The sequence below is a fragment of the Oncorhynchus nerka genome, linkage group LG15 (assembly GCF_034236695.1).
Source record: "Oncorhynchus nerka isolate Pitt River linkage group LG15, Oner_Uvic_2.0, whole genome shotgun sequence".
NCBI classification, from domain to species: domain Eukaryota; kingdom Metazoa; phylum Chordata; class Actinopteri; order Salmoniformes; family Salmonidae; genus Oncorhynchus; species Oncorhynchus nerka.
In genome coordinates, this window is record NC_088410.1 from 42,755,850 (window position 1) to 42,774,728 (window position 18,879).

The 18,879-nt window shown below is 43.6% G+C and overlaps 1 protein-coding gene across 1 annotated transcript in view; it reads right to left on the reverse strand.

Moving 5' to 3' along the window:
• LOC115143715 (ERC protein 2) overlaps nt 1–17,282 on the reverse strand; it is a 74,278-nt gene extending 56,996 nt beyond the window's left edge. Inside the window, 2 exon segments of the mRNA XM_065001624.1 lie at nt 6,882–7,721; nt 17,082–17,282. Of these exon segments, the coding sequence (XP_064857696.1) occupies nt 6,882–7,562 (681 nt within the window). The 5' untranslated portion in view covers nt 7,563–7,721; nt 17,082–17,282.
• Between the last annotated feature and the right edge of the window lie 1,597 nt (nt 17,283–18,879).

The following is an 18,879-nucleotide window of genomic DNA, read 5'->3' on the forward strand; positions in this document are numbered from 1 at the left end:
CTGCCATAATCTAATTCTAATATCCAATTATTAGTGTGCATGTAAACGTACTACTGTGTGTGTGTGTGTGGGCATGTTCCTGTGCATGTGCATTCCTCCTATGCACATACGCGTGCACGTGTGTCTGGGTGGGTGTTTGCCTCACAACGCCCTAGCTACGAGTGAGCAATTACAGTAAGAGCTAGAGTGGCAAGACACAGCTGCTTTGTGTTAGCCAAACGCACATTTATTCATGTAGGCTTATTCTGCCTCTAGGGAGGGAGATATCATTCACAGGGATCAGAGCAAGACCGAACTGTCATGAGGGCCAGGCAGAGAATCAAAATGGACTCCTGTCCCCCCACACTGTATTTCTTCTCACACGTTACTCAGTCACACAGACCAAACCTGATGTTACCACACGTGCTCCATTCTCTTCACATTCTCTACGGAAGGTACAGCGGGACTTTCCCCTCTCACCATAGGGCTCTAGGGTCAAAAGTAGTGCACTAGATATGGAGTGGTGTGCCATTTGGGACGCATCCTTGGTCCTCTTATACTTGGGCGGGTCAAATGAAAAGACCTTCAACTTGTGCAACGTATAACCTAGGGTACTACCCCCCTACCCCCTCTCCTCTCCAGTTCCCTTCTAGTGATCCCAGACTGAGGATGGAGGGTGGTGATACCATCAGGTCAGGATGTTGGGTATCTCTCCCCCAGGCAGCGTGGCAGCGTGGCACAGCTCCAGAGAACCGTGGAGCCACTGAGCCATGGCACTGCAGACTCTCCTGGCTCCACTGAACAGCACAAAGAGACTTCCTTCGGTTTCAATCTCAACCTCAATGGGATACTATAGCGCACACACGCACACACACGCACGCACACAAACACAAACACACACGCACGCACGCACACACACACACACACACACACACACACACACACACACACACACACACACACACAAAAGACAATCACACAACTCTAGAGGTTAAACTAAATGGGTACAGAAACACAAACTAATTTGGGCACAAGGCACACACAGAAACGCACAAGCACGTTCACGCTCACACACACACAAACACACAGGTTGGCGCCCCAGCCAGTGGGAGACAGGCAGACAGCGTCCTGCTGTAACCTTGAGACTGTGTGGCTGTATCCTGTCTGTGAGTAATGATGAGGGAGGGACCTGTTGGCCGCTAGGAGAGAGCATCAGAGGAGCTCACTATGACACACACACTGCGTCTAGGGTGACCACATGTCCTGGATTGTGCGGGCCCTTTGTCCCGAAACCAAACATTCATGTCCCGCATTTTATCAACAAATTCAAACACCATTCATTTTCAAAAAAAAGTCCTGTACTTCAGTTAGACATTCCAGCCTGTCTCTTATTCAGTCATCTTGCACTTTTGACAAGATATATATCATAAGAATGTGGTACTGGTGAAGCACTTCTCCAATCACTGTTGAGATCTGATAGTCTGTGCAGGGCAAGACGAGACGTAGGCCAATGTCGTATCGCAACCAATCACATTTGTAAAATCCTTTCGGGCTAAATTTCAGCTAGACTTGGAGAGGACAGTTAACTACTCACAAAAGCGTGCTTCTGGCGAAGAGATCTACAAAAGTAAGTAAATAGCCGTATTCGACTGAAAGATATAAGGTGATTTCGTCCAACTTGTGAGGCTGTCCATGCTCATTGCTCATTCAACATATTTGCTGCTACTTCATTCAATCCAGTTTTCAAAGTCTCCCTTCCTAACTGTTCTACCTTCCCCGAGACCAACCAGAAATGTTTCCTTGGCCAAATATTCCCAGATTTTCAGAAAACACATTGGTCTCCCATTTCTGCATCACAAATTTGTCGTAAGGCAAAAGAATAGCCTGTCGGAGAGCTTCAATTAGCCTGTCCGGTGCAGAGGGAAGGAGATTTTTGTGTGGTGGAGGTGGTGCTGCCCAAAACATTATGTAAGCTGTCCCACATAATCAGCAATTTTCCCCGCATTTGGGTTTTTAAATGTGGTCAGCCAGGGTCTACGTCCCAAATGGCCTATTCCCTACATAGTGCACTACTTTTGACCAGAGGCCTATGTGCCATTTTTTAAAGTACTGCACTTCATAGGGAGTACGGTGCCTTTTAACTGACTGACTGCCACAGACAAGACCAGGTGGGCCTCACTGATAATGGAGTATGTGATAATGGGTGTTTGGGGGATATATTGGCACGAGTGTTGTTCTGGTATGACAAATATACCCTCCAAACACCGGCTTCGAGGGCATTATCACTTTTATACAACGGGTTACCAACATATTCAAATAATGACTGACATATTTTCATTAAACATGTTATTTTGATGAATTTATATATACTATTTCATCCTTCCATAAGATATAGTCCCGACATAAATCTAGGGTTGCTACCCAAGCCGGCTGGTTGTTTGTTCTATTGGTTCAGTTGCCAGGGCCGTGACCTAGTCGTTAAGTCTTTTTGTTATAAATCGATGGACGTGACACAGTCGTTCGTTCTAAATGTTTCCGTTACCATGCTGGCTGGCAACGTTCTTATCCCTTGCTTGCTAGCTAGCCAACTTCGGCTAACAGGGTCACATCAAACAGTGCAGCCAGAATAACAGAAAAGTTGCTGCCTTAGTGTTTGTTTCAGCTGTTTTCAAGTGATTTTTTTGTATACATCCACAAACAATGAGCTAATGATTCGCGATTTCGACTGGCATAGAACATTTGCTCTCTCGCCAGGACCCTGTTCAGAGGAGCTAGCCAACTACACAGCTAACACAATCAATCAATTGATTGATCAATCGAATTGAAGCTGGAATGACAGCAAACTAGCTGCATTTCGTTTTTTTTTATTGACATTTCTTTGTATATATCCAATAAAATGATGCTGATTCATGCTGCCTGCCTGTCTGTCTCGTCCCAACTCCTGACATGTTCATTACTATGGGACAGCTGGAAATCGAATTTCAATATAGAAACAATGTTACAAATGTCGGAGTGACAAACAATCGAGGTTAATACTGATGTTGAAAACCAAACGCCAGTATAAAAGAAATGGGAGATAATGTCTAGATGCTTTTTAAAGTGGAGATCAAGTTTATAAATTGCCTGGCTGGGCTAATGGAACAGTGGATTGCGCAGTCAGATGAAATAGTGAATAGGCATTTCAACATCATAACTTGTGGATTAGACACCGGCTGGAACAAGGTTTTAACCAATCAGCATCCAGGATTAGACCCACCCATTGTATAAAACAGAAATAAATTGACTGGTTAAGTTAAGAGCTAGGGTTTGGATAAATAAATTATAATAACGAGTGCCTAGCAATGTATGCTCGCGGCTTGCTAGAATGTTATGGACGGGGATGGCGGATTGGTCTAAGCCCGACCTCTGGCTGCCAGGCACTAGTTTTGAGTCTGTTTTGCTCCTAGTGGCCATTATTCACGTCATGTCCCGACGTTCTGGGAACCTGGATGAACGTCAATTTCTGAGAACAGACTCATAGTAATGGCTGAAGCGGAATGAGTGGAATGGAATCCAAGTGTTTGATGCCATTCTATTTGCTCCATTCCGGACATTATTATGTGCCGTTCTCCCTTCAGCAGCCTCCTTTGATCTGGGGTGACTTCACTGGGGTCCTATACATCACTGTACTGTATGTCAGATACTATAGGTGGGCCTCATGTTCAACTATACATTACACACACACACACTATACATCACACACACACAAACAAACACACACACACACACACACACACACACAGAAACACTATATATCACACACACACACTCACACACTATACATCAAACACACACACTATGCATCACACACACACGCTATACATCACACACACAATCACACACACTACACATCACACACACACGCACACACTACACGTCACACATTGTGGATGTTACTAATGTTTAACTATACAGCACACACTGTATGTAAGCCTAACTTCTACCATAATGGACCCTATTCATCTTATACTGCGCCTTCTGTATAAGTTAAATCTATACAACATACAAGTGTGCCTCCCTTGTCCACTTTCATGTCAATGCCCTACTGACAAGGTCACCACGTCCATCCTCAAAGCACTGTATCAAGACAAGACATCCTATCCGGTATGGTAGATATGATGTAATTACCATCTAGCTTTGCCTGCCTAATTAGGTATACAGATCTATCTATTTCCATCTAATCAACCTTCATTTGATAATGTATGTCAGAGAAATCCCATATGGTGCCCTGCAGGACACAGAGAAAAGAAAGAGGGAAGGGGCAATATAGAGTGGTAGAGAGAGAGAGAGAGAGAGAGAGAGGGGGGAGACAGAGAGAGGGGGGGCAAGAGAAAGAGAGAGGGGGAGAGAGAGAGAGAGAGAGAGAGAGAGAGAGAGGGGAGACAGAGAGAGGGGGGGCAAGAGAGAGAGAAAGGGGGAGAGAGAGAGCGACGGACACGGAGACAGAAGAGAATGGGAGGGAGATAGATAGGGGTAGACAGGAAGAGAAAATGAAAGACAGAGCGAGTGAGAGTAAGCTAAATAGATCGAGAGGGAGAAGGGCAAACGGGGGAGACAGAGATAGCGAGAGACTCTCAGACAGTGCTTTGTCCTTGACATTCCTCTCCAGGCCCTGAACCTCCTGCAGACTGCAGACTGGAGACGTGTGAGTGATTTAACTAGGTTGCTCACTCCACCCCCTTTACAACTAACAAACAGAGACGCAGGGGAAAGGCACAGAAACCAAATGAAATTGCGTGTGACTGTGGACAAAGCCCGAACAGGATCGACCTGAGGCCCAGTGATGGCTTGTGGGCAAAGATACAAGGGGACAGGCTCATTGTAATGGCTGGAATGGAATGTATTGAAAAGAAACCATGTGTTTGATACTGTTCCATTCATTCCATTACAATCAGCATGTCTTCCTATATCTTCGCGCACCAGCCACCACTGAGGTGGCCATAGCCCTGAAATCACCTCTGGCTTTTCTGTAGCCACTTGTTGTCTTATCACTTGTTGTAATACTGTTGATGTAATATTCACATATCACTTGTGGACGCAATCTAAATAAGCCACCTAAATGATAAACCAGGGTAAGCATTACGTTTTTACAAAGGGCGGAATTTGATGTGTTAATACACTGTGCGGTGTGCTGCGCTAAGACGGGAGCGTTGTACTGAATGATGATTTTTACCACAGTAAGACACAGTAGAATCTAGATCATTTGAAAAATCACATGAATATTTCATGTATGCTTCTTACAGTATTAGTTTCAACCTCCCTCTCTTCCTCCATCCCTCATTCCCTCCCCCTCTCTTATTCATTCTGGGGACTATTAGAAATGAGGTATAGTACGAGTGGATGATGAAACATTTATGACCACCAACACCTCTTTCCAAAAAGGTTTCCAAATGTATTAAATAAACATGACAGTGGGATAATTCTTCGACATCAGGGAGTGGAGACAGTACCTTGGGAGGAAAATAGAATAGTTAGAGTGACGAGACAGGAGGGAGAACAATGAGAGACTGTGACAGGAAGGGAGAGAGATAGAGAGAGAGGAGACATATGTCTGTGTGAGTTGTAAAAGGGAGATTGACTAGTGGCGGACATTAAAGGAAAACTCCACCCAAAAAACGATTTGTTGGTATTTGTTTCAATAGTCCATTGTTGATATTGTCCCAAAATGTATTGCGTGTCAATAATCAAGTTTTCAAGATACACTATATATACAAAAGTATGTGGACACGGCTTCAAATGAATGGATTTGGCTATTTCAACCACACCCATTGCTGACAGGTGTATAAAATCGAGCACACAGCCATGCAATCTCCATAGACAAACATTAGCAGTAGAATGGCCTTACAGAAGAGTTCAGTGACTTTCCGTTATAGGATGCCACCGTTCCGCCACCGTTCCAGCAAGTTAGTTTGTCAAATTTCTGCCCTGCTAGAGCTGCCCCGGTCAACTGTAAGCGCTGTTATTGTGGAAACATCTTGGAGCAACAACGGCTCAGCCGCTAAGTGGTAGGCCACATAAGCTCACAGAACGGCACCAAATGGTGAAGCGCGTAAAAATCGTCTGCCTTTGGAACAACAGCACAAGAACTGTTCGTCGGGAGCTCCTTGAAATGGGTTTCCATGGCCGAGTAGCCGCACACAAGCCTAAAATCATTATACAGAATCAAGGGTCGGCTGGAGTGGTGTAAAGCTCGCCGCCATTGGACTCTGGAGCAGTGGAAATTCGTTCTCTGAAGTGATGAATCCTGCTTCACCATCTGGCAGTCCGACGGATGAATCTGGGATTGGCGAATGCCAGGAGAACACTACCTGCCCCAATGCATAGTGACAACTGTAAAGTTTGGTGGAGGGGGAATAATGGTCTGGGGCTGTTTTCATGGTTCAGGCTAGGCCCCTTAGTTCCAGTGAATGTAAATTGTAATGCTACAGCATACAATGACATTCTAGACGATCCTGTGCTTCCAACTTTGTGGCAACAGTTTGAGGAAGGCCTTTTCCTGTTTCCAACTCCATATTAAAGCCCATGATTATGGAACGAGATGTTCGAATAGCAGGTGTCCACATGCTTTTGGTCATGTAGTGTATATAACTTTCAAAATACAGAAATACAGCCGGTATGATGCTGCGTTTTGTATCATATGGTGCAAAAGCATCATACCGGCTGTATTTCTGTATTTTGAAAGTTATATATCTTCAAAACTTAATTGCTGACAACAATGGACAATCAACAATGGACTACTGAAACAAATACCAAAATAATTTCCTTTAATCCAAGTACACACTGTTCAGTGTGCACTACGAAGTGTACACTATCAAGTAGCAGCATAGGGGGAGACGAGGGGAGAAAACATGTTGTGTTCTAACCTGGTTCTCCTCGTGAGTCACCCTCATCTGCTCCTTGAGGACGGAGGTGCGCGCCGCCTCCTCCTTGCGTATCATCCTCTCCTTCTTCAGCTCGGGGCTCCAGAAGCTCTTGATGCTGTTGGTGGACGAGCCCAGCTTGCTGTCCTTTAGGTCCAGCTCTCTCCTCAGCAGGTCGTTCTCCCGCTGCATGTCCCGGAGTGTGGCCTGCATCTCCAGGAGTTCCCCCCCACTGCCTCGCACAGCCTGCCGCAACAGGGCCGACGGCACCCCCTGAGGGTGGTGGTGATGGTGCTGCAGCATGGACAGGGAGCCCAGGTCGCTGTAGGACAGCAGGTCAGCGTGGTGGCCCAGCCCCACCGAGGCGATGTTGGGGCTGCTGCCCATGGCCGTGACGCGGCCCCCGTACATGGCCCGGTTGGAGGCTCGCCCCAGCGTCATGGTGCCCTTAGGGTAGGTGGCGGTTGAGCCCACTCCCTCGTGGTCGCTTAGGTACATGGGCCCGGACGTGGCGTAGGCAGCGTTCAGTGACTGGATGTTCTCCATGGAGAGCGTCTTACCCCCTCCACCGCCCCCGCCCCCACTGTTGGCCCTCCGGTGGCCCAGCCTGGGGGACCTAGGCAGGCGCGGGGACCGTGCAGGGCTGCTCTCGATGTGGCCGACCGCTCTGGCGCTGCCGTACATGTCCTGGGTGTGGGAGGTGTGGCCTGGGCCGGCCGGACGCTTGCCACGGGGTCCTTACCAGGGGCACGCTGCGACGATCACAGTGCACCCTCACTCTGTAACACACATGGGCGGCTCACTGCATGCCTGTGTGGATGAAGGACCTCGACATCGACAGATCTGGGGAAAGAGCAATTTGTCATAATAATGACAAGAAATATGCTGCATATTTTATCTGTCAAGAACACACAGCATACTCTCTCTCTCTTGCTTTCTCTCTCTCTCTTTCTTTCTTTCTTTCTTTCTCTCTCTCTCTCTCTCTCTCTCTCTCTCTCTCTCTCTCACACGCACACACACACTCCACCCACACACACACATCCCACACTCCCTCTACAGCGTTTGGTAGGTGTAGTGTCATAAGAAGCAGCTCCTCTCCTCCTGTTCACATTGAGAGCTGGGTGAGTGAGTCACACCAGCCTGTGGCTCTGTGGGCTTCTTTTGCAGGGAGGGATTCCAATTCTAAGTGAACCCACTGGGAATCGCAGCATCACCCTGGCTTCCCCCGGCCCAGGCACTCATCCCAGTCCTATTAGTGCTGACCCCATCAGGAAGCAGAGAACACCTACCTCACTGTGCATAGTATTTAGTACATCTAGTATAGCAACCACAATATCACATATACTCTATGCATAGAACCAAGTATCATGCCCATCTGGCATGCCAAGGCAAATGCTCAAAGTATTTGAAGAGATTTCAAATGCAGTACTATTAAATCCCAGGTTTCCTCTATATCAATACACTAATGCAAACATTATATTCATATATAATGCATGTCAATAAGCAGTAACCTCAAGAATACATCCCCCAGAGTTCAGCTGTGCATGCTTCCATTTCCTCTTCTGGAGCACTCAGCCACATGTAATCACTCCTATCATTCCACACACCAGGGTCATATTCACTAGACCCCAATAGGAAGCAAATGGACTGAAACAGGGAGGGACTACCTTGATCTTGTCCAATAAGAACACTCATTTTCATTTTCCGTTTCAAAACGCTTTGCTACATTTTGCACTAATGAATATGACCCAGGGGGAGGCAGAAAGTATACTGTACATACAAATGGAACTTATGCTGTTGTATTGACTCCTTATCATCAAAGAGCAGAAAAACTGTATTTTCATTGTTCATCTATAGACCTACATCATACAGGTGTGCCTTATATAGCATCCACCTCTTATGTTACAGCTAATATAGCTACATTTATGTGTATTGCAAATCATTTGTAATTCCCATCCATGAAACAGTACAGAGCAGTGTGTGTATAATACTTATTGTGTAGGCTACTGCTAAAGTTGGCCAGATTGTGTTGCCCAGTAGGAGTCAACTCCCTGTGGAGTCACTAAACACCAGAGACTTTAAAATGGCAATCACGTTTCTGGCCATCACATACATGTACATTGCCTTCGGAAAGTATTCAGACCCCTTGACTTTTTCTAAAATGTTGTTACATTACAGCCTTATTCTAAAATGTATTAAATAAAAGAAAATCATCAGCAATCTACACACAATACCCCATAATGACAAAGTGAAAACAGTTTTTATTTTTATTTTGCAAATGTATAAAAAATACAAACAGAAATACCTAATTTACGTAAGTATTTAGACCCTTTGCTATGACACTCAATAATTGAGCTCAGGTGCGTCCTGTTTCACGACAGGTGTGTCCTGTCCATTGATCATCCTTGAGATGTTTCTACAACTTGATTGGAGTCCACCTGTGGTAAATTCAATTTATTGGACATGATTTGGAAAGGCACTGTCTATATAAGGTCCCACAGTTGACAGTGCATGTCAGAGCAAAAACCAAGCCATGAGGTCGAAGGAATCGTCCATAGAGCTCCGAGACAGGATTGTGTCGAGGCACAGATCTGGGGAAGGGTACCATAAAATGTCTGCAGCATTGAATGTCCCCAAGAACATAGTAGCCTCCATCATTCTTAAATGGAAGAAGTTAGGAACCACCAAGACTCTTCCTAGAGCTGGCCGCCCAGCCAAATTGAGCAATCAGGGGAGAAGGGCCTTGGGTCAGGGAGGTGACCAAGAACCCAATGGTCACTCTGACATAGCTCTAGAGTTCCTCTGTGGAGATGCGAGAAACTTTCAGAAGGATAACCATTTCTGCAGCATTCCACCAATCAGGCCTTTATGGTAGATTGGCCAGTCGGAAGCCACTCCTCAGTAAAAGGCACATGACAGCCCACTTGGAGTTTGCCAAAAGGCACCTAAAGACTCTCAGACCATGAGAAACAAGATTTTCTGGTCAGATGAAACCAAGATTGAACTCTCTGGCCTGAATGTCAAGCGTCTGGAGGAAACCTGGCACCATCCCTACGATGAAGCATGGTGATGGCAGCATCATGCTGTGGGGGTGTTTTTCAGAGGCAGGGACTGGGAGACTAGTCAGGATCGAGGCAAAGATGAACGGAGCAAAGTACAGAGAGATCCTTGATAAATACCTGCTCCAGAGCACTCATAACCTCAGACTGGGACAAAGGTTTACCTTTTAACAGTACAACGACCCTAAGCACACAGCCAAGACAACACAGGAGTGGCTTCAGGACAAGTCTATAAATGTCATTGAGTGGCCCAGCAAGAGCCTGGACTTCAACCCATTGAACATCTCTGGAGATACCTAAAATTAGCTGTGCAGCAACGCTCCCCATCCAACCAAACAGAGCTTTAGAGGATCTGCAGAAAAGAATGGGAGAAACTCCCCAAATACAGGTCTGCCAAGCTTGTAGCTTTATACCCAAGAAGACTTGATGCTGTAATCGCTGCCAAAGGTGCTTCAAAGTACTGAATTAAAAGGTCTGAATACTTATGGGAATGTGATATTTCCATTTTTTATTTGTAATACATTTGCAAAAATGTATAAAAAACATTTTTTGCTTTGTCATTATGGGGTATTGTGTGTAGATTCGTGAGGAAAAAAACGATTTAATCAATTTTAGAATGAGGCTGTAATGTAACAAAATGTGGAAAAAGTCAAGGGGTCTGAATACTTTATTTTTTCTTTTCATTTTTACCAGGGCATATATGGCCCATAGGGAATAGCTGCCCTTTGGGATAAAACCCCAGTGTTATCAGAGGAGGACTCAAGAGGGTACAGGAGGATACAGGATGGTACTGGATGGTACATGATAGTACGGGAGGGTTCTTTTGAAAAAAAAAACTAAAGATGAACGGCTGTTTTTAAACGGATAGTGGTGGTGCAGCGTGTCTTTGGGGATAGCTGGACTGCATTCATCCTTCCTTCCGGGCCACCCTTGCATCGTCTTCTCAGAAGACACGGTTTCCATAGAGACTGCAGTGTCTGGGCTCACAGAGATAAAGCACCTGGTTTTGGCAGTCCTCTTACATCACTGTAACTTAAGTTTCAAAAGGGGAGAGAAAAAAAAATGTATTCCTATGAATTCCGGTGCGGGTGGATAGAGGACGTTAAAAGGAAAAGTGATGAGTGACTGACAACAGATGGTCTGCTCATCAGTGCCACACACTCTTGTCTCCATGCCAGGGTGAGGGTGAGGGTGGGGACAAGATGGCCACTAGCTTTTTGGAGCCATTATCCGCATGCCCTACAGCCAGACCTGACTTTGCCTATAGCACTGTGCCACCTCTCCCTTTCAGAATCAACGATGTGACATGGCTGAATGGCTGTCTTATGAACTCACACAATACCTGACGTTGCCAATATCTTTACAGGAACACTCTGCCACCATTCAGAGTCGGATAGCTTTGTGATATGACAACCCACCAGTCTATAAAGGGTATTTGAGGTAAGGAAAGCATTTTGTAGCCAATTACAGTGACCATGGGAGTTGGCAAGATGGCATAAACAGATCTGGGACCAGGCTAAGCATTTTTGGGACAAGAAAGAGATGCTGAAGAAATACCTGCGAGAAAACACTTCAACAGAAGCAATTACAATGATACAATGACAGGCGAGTGCAGACAGGGAGTTCAGTAATAACTATAATTTCAGGTTGTTGCAACAAAAAAAAACTTTAAAATGGGACAGGAGTGTTACAAATACAAAATGGCAGAAGTGAATGAAAAAAAATCCACTGGAAGGGATGTAATATGTCAGCCTACATTAGCTGAAAGAAGTGGAGTGGGTGTAAACATTAGCCAAACAAGTTGCTTTTTCAGTAGCCAGTCCCTCTGAGAGACTGTAGCTCATTAAACTCAGACGAATTATACAACACACATACTGTATCAGGAAGTTCTGCAATTATTATCTTCAATTGGTTGGCAATGGCTGCAGTGTTTGTGAAGTCTGGAGTGAAAATGTTGGGAAAAGCGGCAAGGACTGGATGTGGCCGGCTGAGTTTAGACCCCGGGTCTCCTGGGCCCGACAATACTTTTCAATCCCGCTGAGCTAAAGGCAACACTCTTAGAAGTGAAGGAGCCTGGAAGAACCTTTTGCGAATCGGTAAATTGTCACTCAGGGGGGAACCTATTCTGGTCACAAAGGTTCCTCGAGGCCATGATGCATATATTTTCACAAAAATGTCACAGATTGACGTTCAAACAGGAACCTTTTTGTGATGGGAAAAGTTAAATGTTTACCTTTTTAATAAAATATTGCAGCAACAGCAGCCTATCAGAAGATTAGAGGCACGGCTTTCAGATAGTTATTTTTGGCTACTGGTAAGAATAAATGTCATTTCTGTTTATCATATAAAGTTGAAAGTTTGTACAATACAAATGTCTATTTTCCTTGAATGTTTATGCATTTTTCATAATCTAATATTAACATTGCTGACTACATATAGAGCATTGACAGTCATCCAAATGCAATAACTTCTTTATATAGTAATAAAGTGGTAACAAATCCAACATTGGGATTTGCATAGGCTCTTGAGGAACTCATACATGTCTGTAAGCCTCATTGATGCTACAAAAATATTAGTGTTCAACCTTAACATGAGATGACAATACAACAGAAAAGATTAACAGGAAGGAATTTACTCTCACGGGTGGCCAAACATAATTATGTGAATGCCACGCCCTTACTAAGCAACGCCCCCATTCTTCTCATCTGACCCACTGAGTCATATCTTATGCTGTTTTTACAACCAAGTGGGAAGGTGGCAATTTTCAGTTGTGAAGTAGTAAATACAATTTGGATGCATTCACGTGCTTTGAACTTGATGACGTACAACGATTGGCTAATGGAAAACAAGCTGTGTCAACCATAAACTAAAAGTACAGCTATCATGCTTGCAAACAAAAACTGTATAATAGATTGCTTGCCGAAAATTCTGTTTTCGAGGTAATTTCCTTTTTAGGTGATGTCAAAGGTTTCCCACTAGTGATTACCAGTTGGAGGGGCGTTCAAGTGGATGTTTCCCAGTCGTTTGTGGTAAATACCACATTCCTACCTGGTTATGAATGCAGGGTTAATAATCCAGCATCAATAACCTAGCATCAACCACCCAACCTGGCTCTTTTTAAAGAAAACAACCCAACTAAGTGAAACAATGCCTGCAACCCAGATAGGTCATCCAAACAACCAATCCAAACAACCAAGAGTGTAGGCTAGGATGAAAATACTGTAGCTAACTGGTGACCTAAGACAACTCCTAATAATTATCATCATAAACAAACATCATTACCATCACAACAAACTTTTCGGAAGTAAAACAGGAGGCTACAGTCATATAATACAATTGGCATGACAGACAATGTTGTATTATTCAACATTGCTATTCAAATAGTATTCAAATAGGAATGGGTTATTGTTTACAAGTTGCTAGCTATCGCAAAAAGCCATCACCAAAAGCCACATTTTTCAATTTTCTTCTGAGTCTGGCAGCACAACAAATCCGATGATGAAATAATATTATATATGGATTTATTTACAGTGCTTTGCATGTGCCAGCAAAAAGGTTCCTCCAGGAAACATTGAAAACATGAAAGGTTCCTCCAAGAACCCCTCAACTAACCAATGGTGCACAAATTAACCCATTGACTGCAATGGTTCCTTGAGAATCTCCAGGGTTCCTCGAGTCACCCCAAACTCTAAGAGTCTAGGCTTTCTGTCTGTGAAGCCACACCAACACAGTGATGGACTGGGACCATAAATTGGCTCTGGCATTTCTAACACACTGGCCCATTTTTTCCCTTGAGGCCCCCATTATTAGCAAGATAATTATCATTTTGCGAAACAACATAAAAGTTAGACCCGCCCACCTGGCAAAAAAAAAATGGACCAGCCCATCTGGCTTTTTCAAGAAATGCTGGATGGCCGGTCTGCCCCTTGGTGCAAACATCCTCTCTCATGTATTGCTGTCCAGGGCTGTGGTGCTGAATCGCCCAAACATAGCGCTGAATCCACCAATCGCCGTGCTGTCCATGGTGCTGAACTAAGACTCAATCAACACATTGCATAGTAGCCTACCGTAGTAACTGCCGTCCCCGCGCTTATATACATTGTGTGGATGAAGGGGCGGGTCGGTTGAATAAAGACATAACACCCTGGGTTTATAACCGCGGATATCGACGCTGCCGCAACGAGCATGTTTTTGCGGCACAGTCGACAGCGCGCTGGACTTCGGGATAGAAGGTCGAAGGTTCGAGACCTGCTCCATGCCTGTTTCATTGCAATACCTTAAAAGATCCAGAAATGTATCATTCATGTGTAATTTATATCTATAGGCTGCATTGAGGTTTTTATTTTAGGCTATCTGGCATTAGTGCACGAGCCTAAACTTCAGGGTCTAACGGTACTCCGCCAAACAACCTACAGGTCAATCATCAAATAATTTTTGGAATGAGCAGAAAAAGTTAACGTTGATCCATGGAGGCAAAAAGGACAATGTTGGAGTTAAATTCAATAAGAGAAAAGCTGCGAAATTGAGAGTTGAAAATAAAAGAGAAGGGAGGGCCAGAAAGGTAACATTTGGGAAAGAGTTGGTTAAGTAGTTAAAGAGGATTATATGTTATGTGTGAAGATTGTGAAGCGCTAAACAAATTCGACAGTGACATGATGGGGTGTCAAATAGGCCTATGACACGTTAAGAGAACTGTAGCCTACTGTTCAGATGGGTTAAATGGAAACTAAAATCTGGACACTGACTCTAGGTCTATACCCTCTCACATAGCCTTAACATTAACTCTTGCAAAAATAAGCATTTCTTGCAGTAAAATGATACTCGGGAACAAGAGTGGAGAAATATGATATATTTCTTTCAGCATCTTGAGAGAATGCGACTGTGCAGTTCAATACCGGCTGATAGTATTTCAACCACATAAAATTTGAATAATCGCGGGAAGTATGGGTGCTGCACCACCCACTGAAAAATCATAATACAGAATACTTTTTTATTCATTAAAAAAAAAAAAATCACAAAACTAGTGCACTGGGCCTTTAATATTGCTCTATTTGCGGACCGATATAGATGTCTTCAGCGGGGACAAGAACTTTTTCCCACCACCCCACAAAATCCATACTTCAATTGTCTCGAGGCTTAAAAATCCTTCTTTAACTTGTCTCCTCCCCTTCATCTACACTGATTGAAGTTAATTTAACAAGTGACATTAATAAAGGATCCTAGTATTCCCCTGCACTCTCCTGGTCAGTTTATGTCATGGAAAGAGCAGGTGTTCCTAATGTTTTGTAGGCCTATATGATCAGTGTGTAGTCGCGCGGTGCGGATGGGTTATTTGCAATTGCGGGCGGGTGTTGGTGAAAAAAAACTGCTGATCCGCGCAGCCTACTGGTATTTGTATATTTACAAATTTTTTGGGTTCAATCAACCTGCCCAACGATGATAATATTGTTGGACTAGTAAATGCACGTGGGAGAAATAAATATGGGGTAGATAAGCGCAACCTGCTGTGATTGCGAGGGGCAACATAACTATTAGATAGGCCTAGTGGCATGGACATTTTCGCGCAGATAGGCCTTACGGATGCTCTGAAAGCATGACTTTCACCCTTTCTGCGCCAATTAATAGCGCTTTAGGTTCTGGTGCTGGATGCATTTCTATAAGGCCACGTCATTTCCCTTTAATCAACCAAATGCAACCTTTAAGTCCATCCCTTAGAAACCCTTTATTAGGCCTAATAGTGTCCTTTATCTTTGCCATCTTGTTGGAATCGAAATCCACAAAATATCATAGCAGTGTTCTCTCTAAATGCCATTATAAATCATTAATTATACACATCAATTATACACATCAACGTGGCATCATCGTTGCAGTCACAAATGGTCCATCTTTCACACATCAATACAGTGTCGTGGACTAGAGTGCGAAAACAAACTTGTGCACGCACACTTGAACATAATTTCAAATTCACTCCACATCCGCACAACTCTTGCGGCAAAAGGTCAGCTGCATAGGCTAGTGTGCAGAATGGTCATGAAGGAAATCCTATCTGAGCGGAGGCAGGGACATGTTTGGAGATCAATCATTCCAATGAGACAGTGCAGCAGGTTGTCACTTGACCATAATAACACGGGGGAAATGATGCATATGGTCTACTTAAGTAGAAAATACTGAATGACCATCAACAAGCCCTGCTGCTGACAAGACACCCCACAATTAAAATCCCTCCCCTTGCCTTTCATGATTGGTTGAGCGGATCAGATAGTACAAACACGCTTTTCCGAGTGGCTGTCGCCTCTGTCAGTTAGCCAAAATGAAACGTCAATTTCCGAAGGGGGTTTCGTTCGTTTGAAGGGGACACATGTAGCTGAGGGTTCTTCGGGTTCTTCTCAATCGATTATTGAAATTATTGGAACATAACACGCTAATGTTTAGTAGCCGAATAGCCTCAATTATTTATAAATATGATCCTGGTGTCGATATTGCATAATATTTCTTATTCATAATGACAGCATCTCCAAAAAATGTCCTCTTTAATTCCCCTAATAAGGAAATATATTACATAATGTAAGCCTGAGGCATTACAGACGTTTCTTATGTCGAATTGTTACTGCCCTTGATGTCTCGTGTTTCATGGGAATAAATCATTCTTCTCCAATGCAATGTGAGAATCTATGACAGCTGGCCACTATAGATAACGTCACATACATTCCATAGGATTAGGCGCTTTTAGGATGAAATACGACTCTAAAGCCCTAGAAATCTTTTATATTGAAAATTAAATAGAGATATGTAATTCGTTTCACCTTTCCTTGATACCAATTCTACTTGAAATGAACTCACAAACCAATTCGATTTTCAACCGAATCGAATGACTGAAATATACAAGATAAAAACACATATTGACTTCTACAAATTAGCTTACAGTATGTTTTTCCCATGCATCCATCTTACTATGCAATCCAACGAATGAATTGGGAGTGATATTTTACGCACAGATGCATTCCCTCAATCCGTCTAGTCGAAAGAGAACCGTCAACCCCATAATATCGAAAGCACTTCACTATTTCGGGCATGTGGTGATTCGGTGCCGTTCTCTATCATACGTATTTGCGTTGATCTTGAATGAATCAAAATAGAAATGTACCTTTTTCTACCATTAGTTCCTCTCCATCACCATCCAGAGACATTGGCGTCTTCCAGCCTCCATTCACACCGGTCTCAGCATCCTGCACTGTCATTGGGTAGCGGACACGCGATTTCCCCCCTACCCGCTAGGGAGCTGCACAGTCGGATTGTTAAAGGGACAGCCAAGAGAGTCTCGAGCAGAATGGATGGACTCAATCATAGAAACGTGACTTTAAGTGTGGAATCACAACATCTAAATCTCACAATTCAACTCACAAACTCAGACTTCCATCCTTATCCTCCTAGCTCTTTGTGGTCACAGTCCTCACGTTTGTATGGATGGTGAAGGTTTCAGGAGTTTCAGCATTGAAAATCCAGTCTAATTTCAGGTTTAATTGGTTGAAGTATTAGGTATCTGAGAGGTGGAAAATGTGACCAAATCTGCCCCCACTCCGAACCAACACCCCTCATGGTTACATTTACATTTCATTTGAGTCATTTAGCAGAAGCTCTTATTTATAGCGACTTACAGTTAGTGCATAAAGGTAGCTATAGTTAAGACAACCACATTTCACAGTCTTAGTAAGTCATCCTCTAGTCTAATTTCACAGCCGCTGTGCCATCATCTACCATTAAGCACCATCATTAACTGTGTTCAACCAGAGATTGCAATTCATCAAGGCATGCCATCCCCTATAACTCTTGTCATTTGTGTGCTTAATTATATGACCTTTTCTAAATGTCACAGATGCAGAATAGTCTGTGGTGATTGGCTGAAGGATCTCAGGCCCATTTTATTCTAAGCTCTTGCATTGTGAGTGCTCTGATTGGCTTGGCTGCCTTTTGTATTCTAAATGAAACCCTATTCCCAATACATACATATATATATATATATATATATATATATATATATATATATATATATACAGCTGAAGTCGGAAGTTTACGTACACTTAGTTTGGAGTCACTAAAACAAATGTATTTTTTAATAAACTATAGTTTTGGCAAGTCGGTTAAGACATCTACTTTGTGCATGACACAAGTCATTTTTCCAACAATTGTTTACAGACAGGTTATTTCATTTATAATGCACTGTATCACAATTCCAGTAGGTCACAAGTTGACTGTGCCTTTAAACAGCTTGTAAAATTCCAGATAATGATGTCATGGCTTTAGAAGCTTCTGATAGGCTAATTGTCACGCCCTGACCTTAGTTATCTTTGTTTTCTTTATTATTTTGGTTAGGTCAGGGTGTGACAAGGGTGGTTGGTTTAGTTTTTGTATTGTCTAGGTGTTTTTGTCCTGTTTAGGTGTTTTCGTCCTGTCTAGGGTTTTTGTATATCTATGGGGTTTTAGTATATCTAGGTATATGTAGGTCTATGGTGGCCTGAATTGGTTTCCAATCAGAGGCAGCTGTTTATCGTTGTCTCTGATTGGGGATCCTATTTAGGTTGCCATTTACCATTTTGGTTTTGTGGGTTATTATTCTATGTATAGTTGGCTGTTTGCACTAGTCATATTGCTTCACGGTTTGTTTTGTTATTTTGTATAGTTTTGTTCAGTGTTGCATTCGTTTAATAAATAGGATGTACGCTTATCACGCTGCGCCTTGGTCTCGTCGTTATGACGAACGTGTCAGAATAACCCACCAAACCAGGACCAAGCAGCGTGAAAAGAAGGAACAGCGCTTAATGGGGAAATGGACCCGGGAGGAGATATTAGATGGAGCAGGACCCTGGACACAGCCGGGGGAGTATCCCTGTCCTAAGGAGCAGCGAAAGCGGGATGGCGATACTACGATAAATACCGGAGAATAG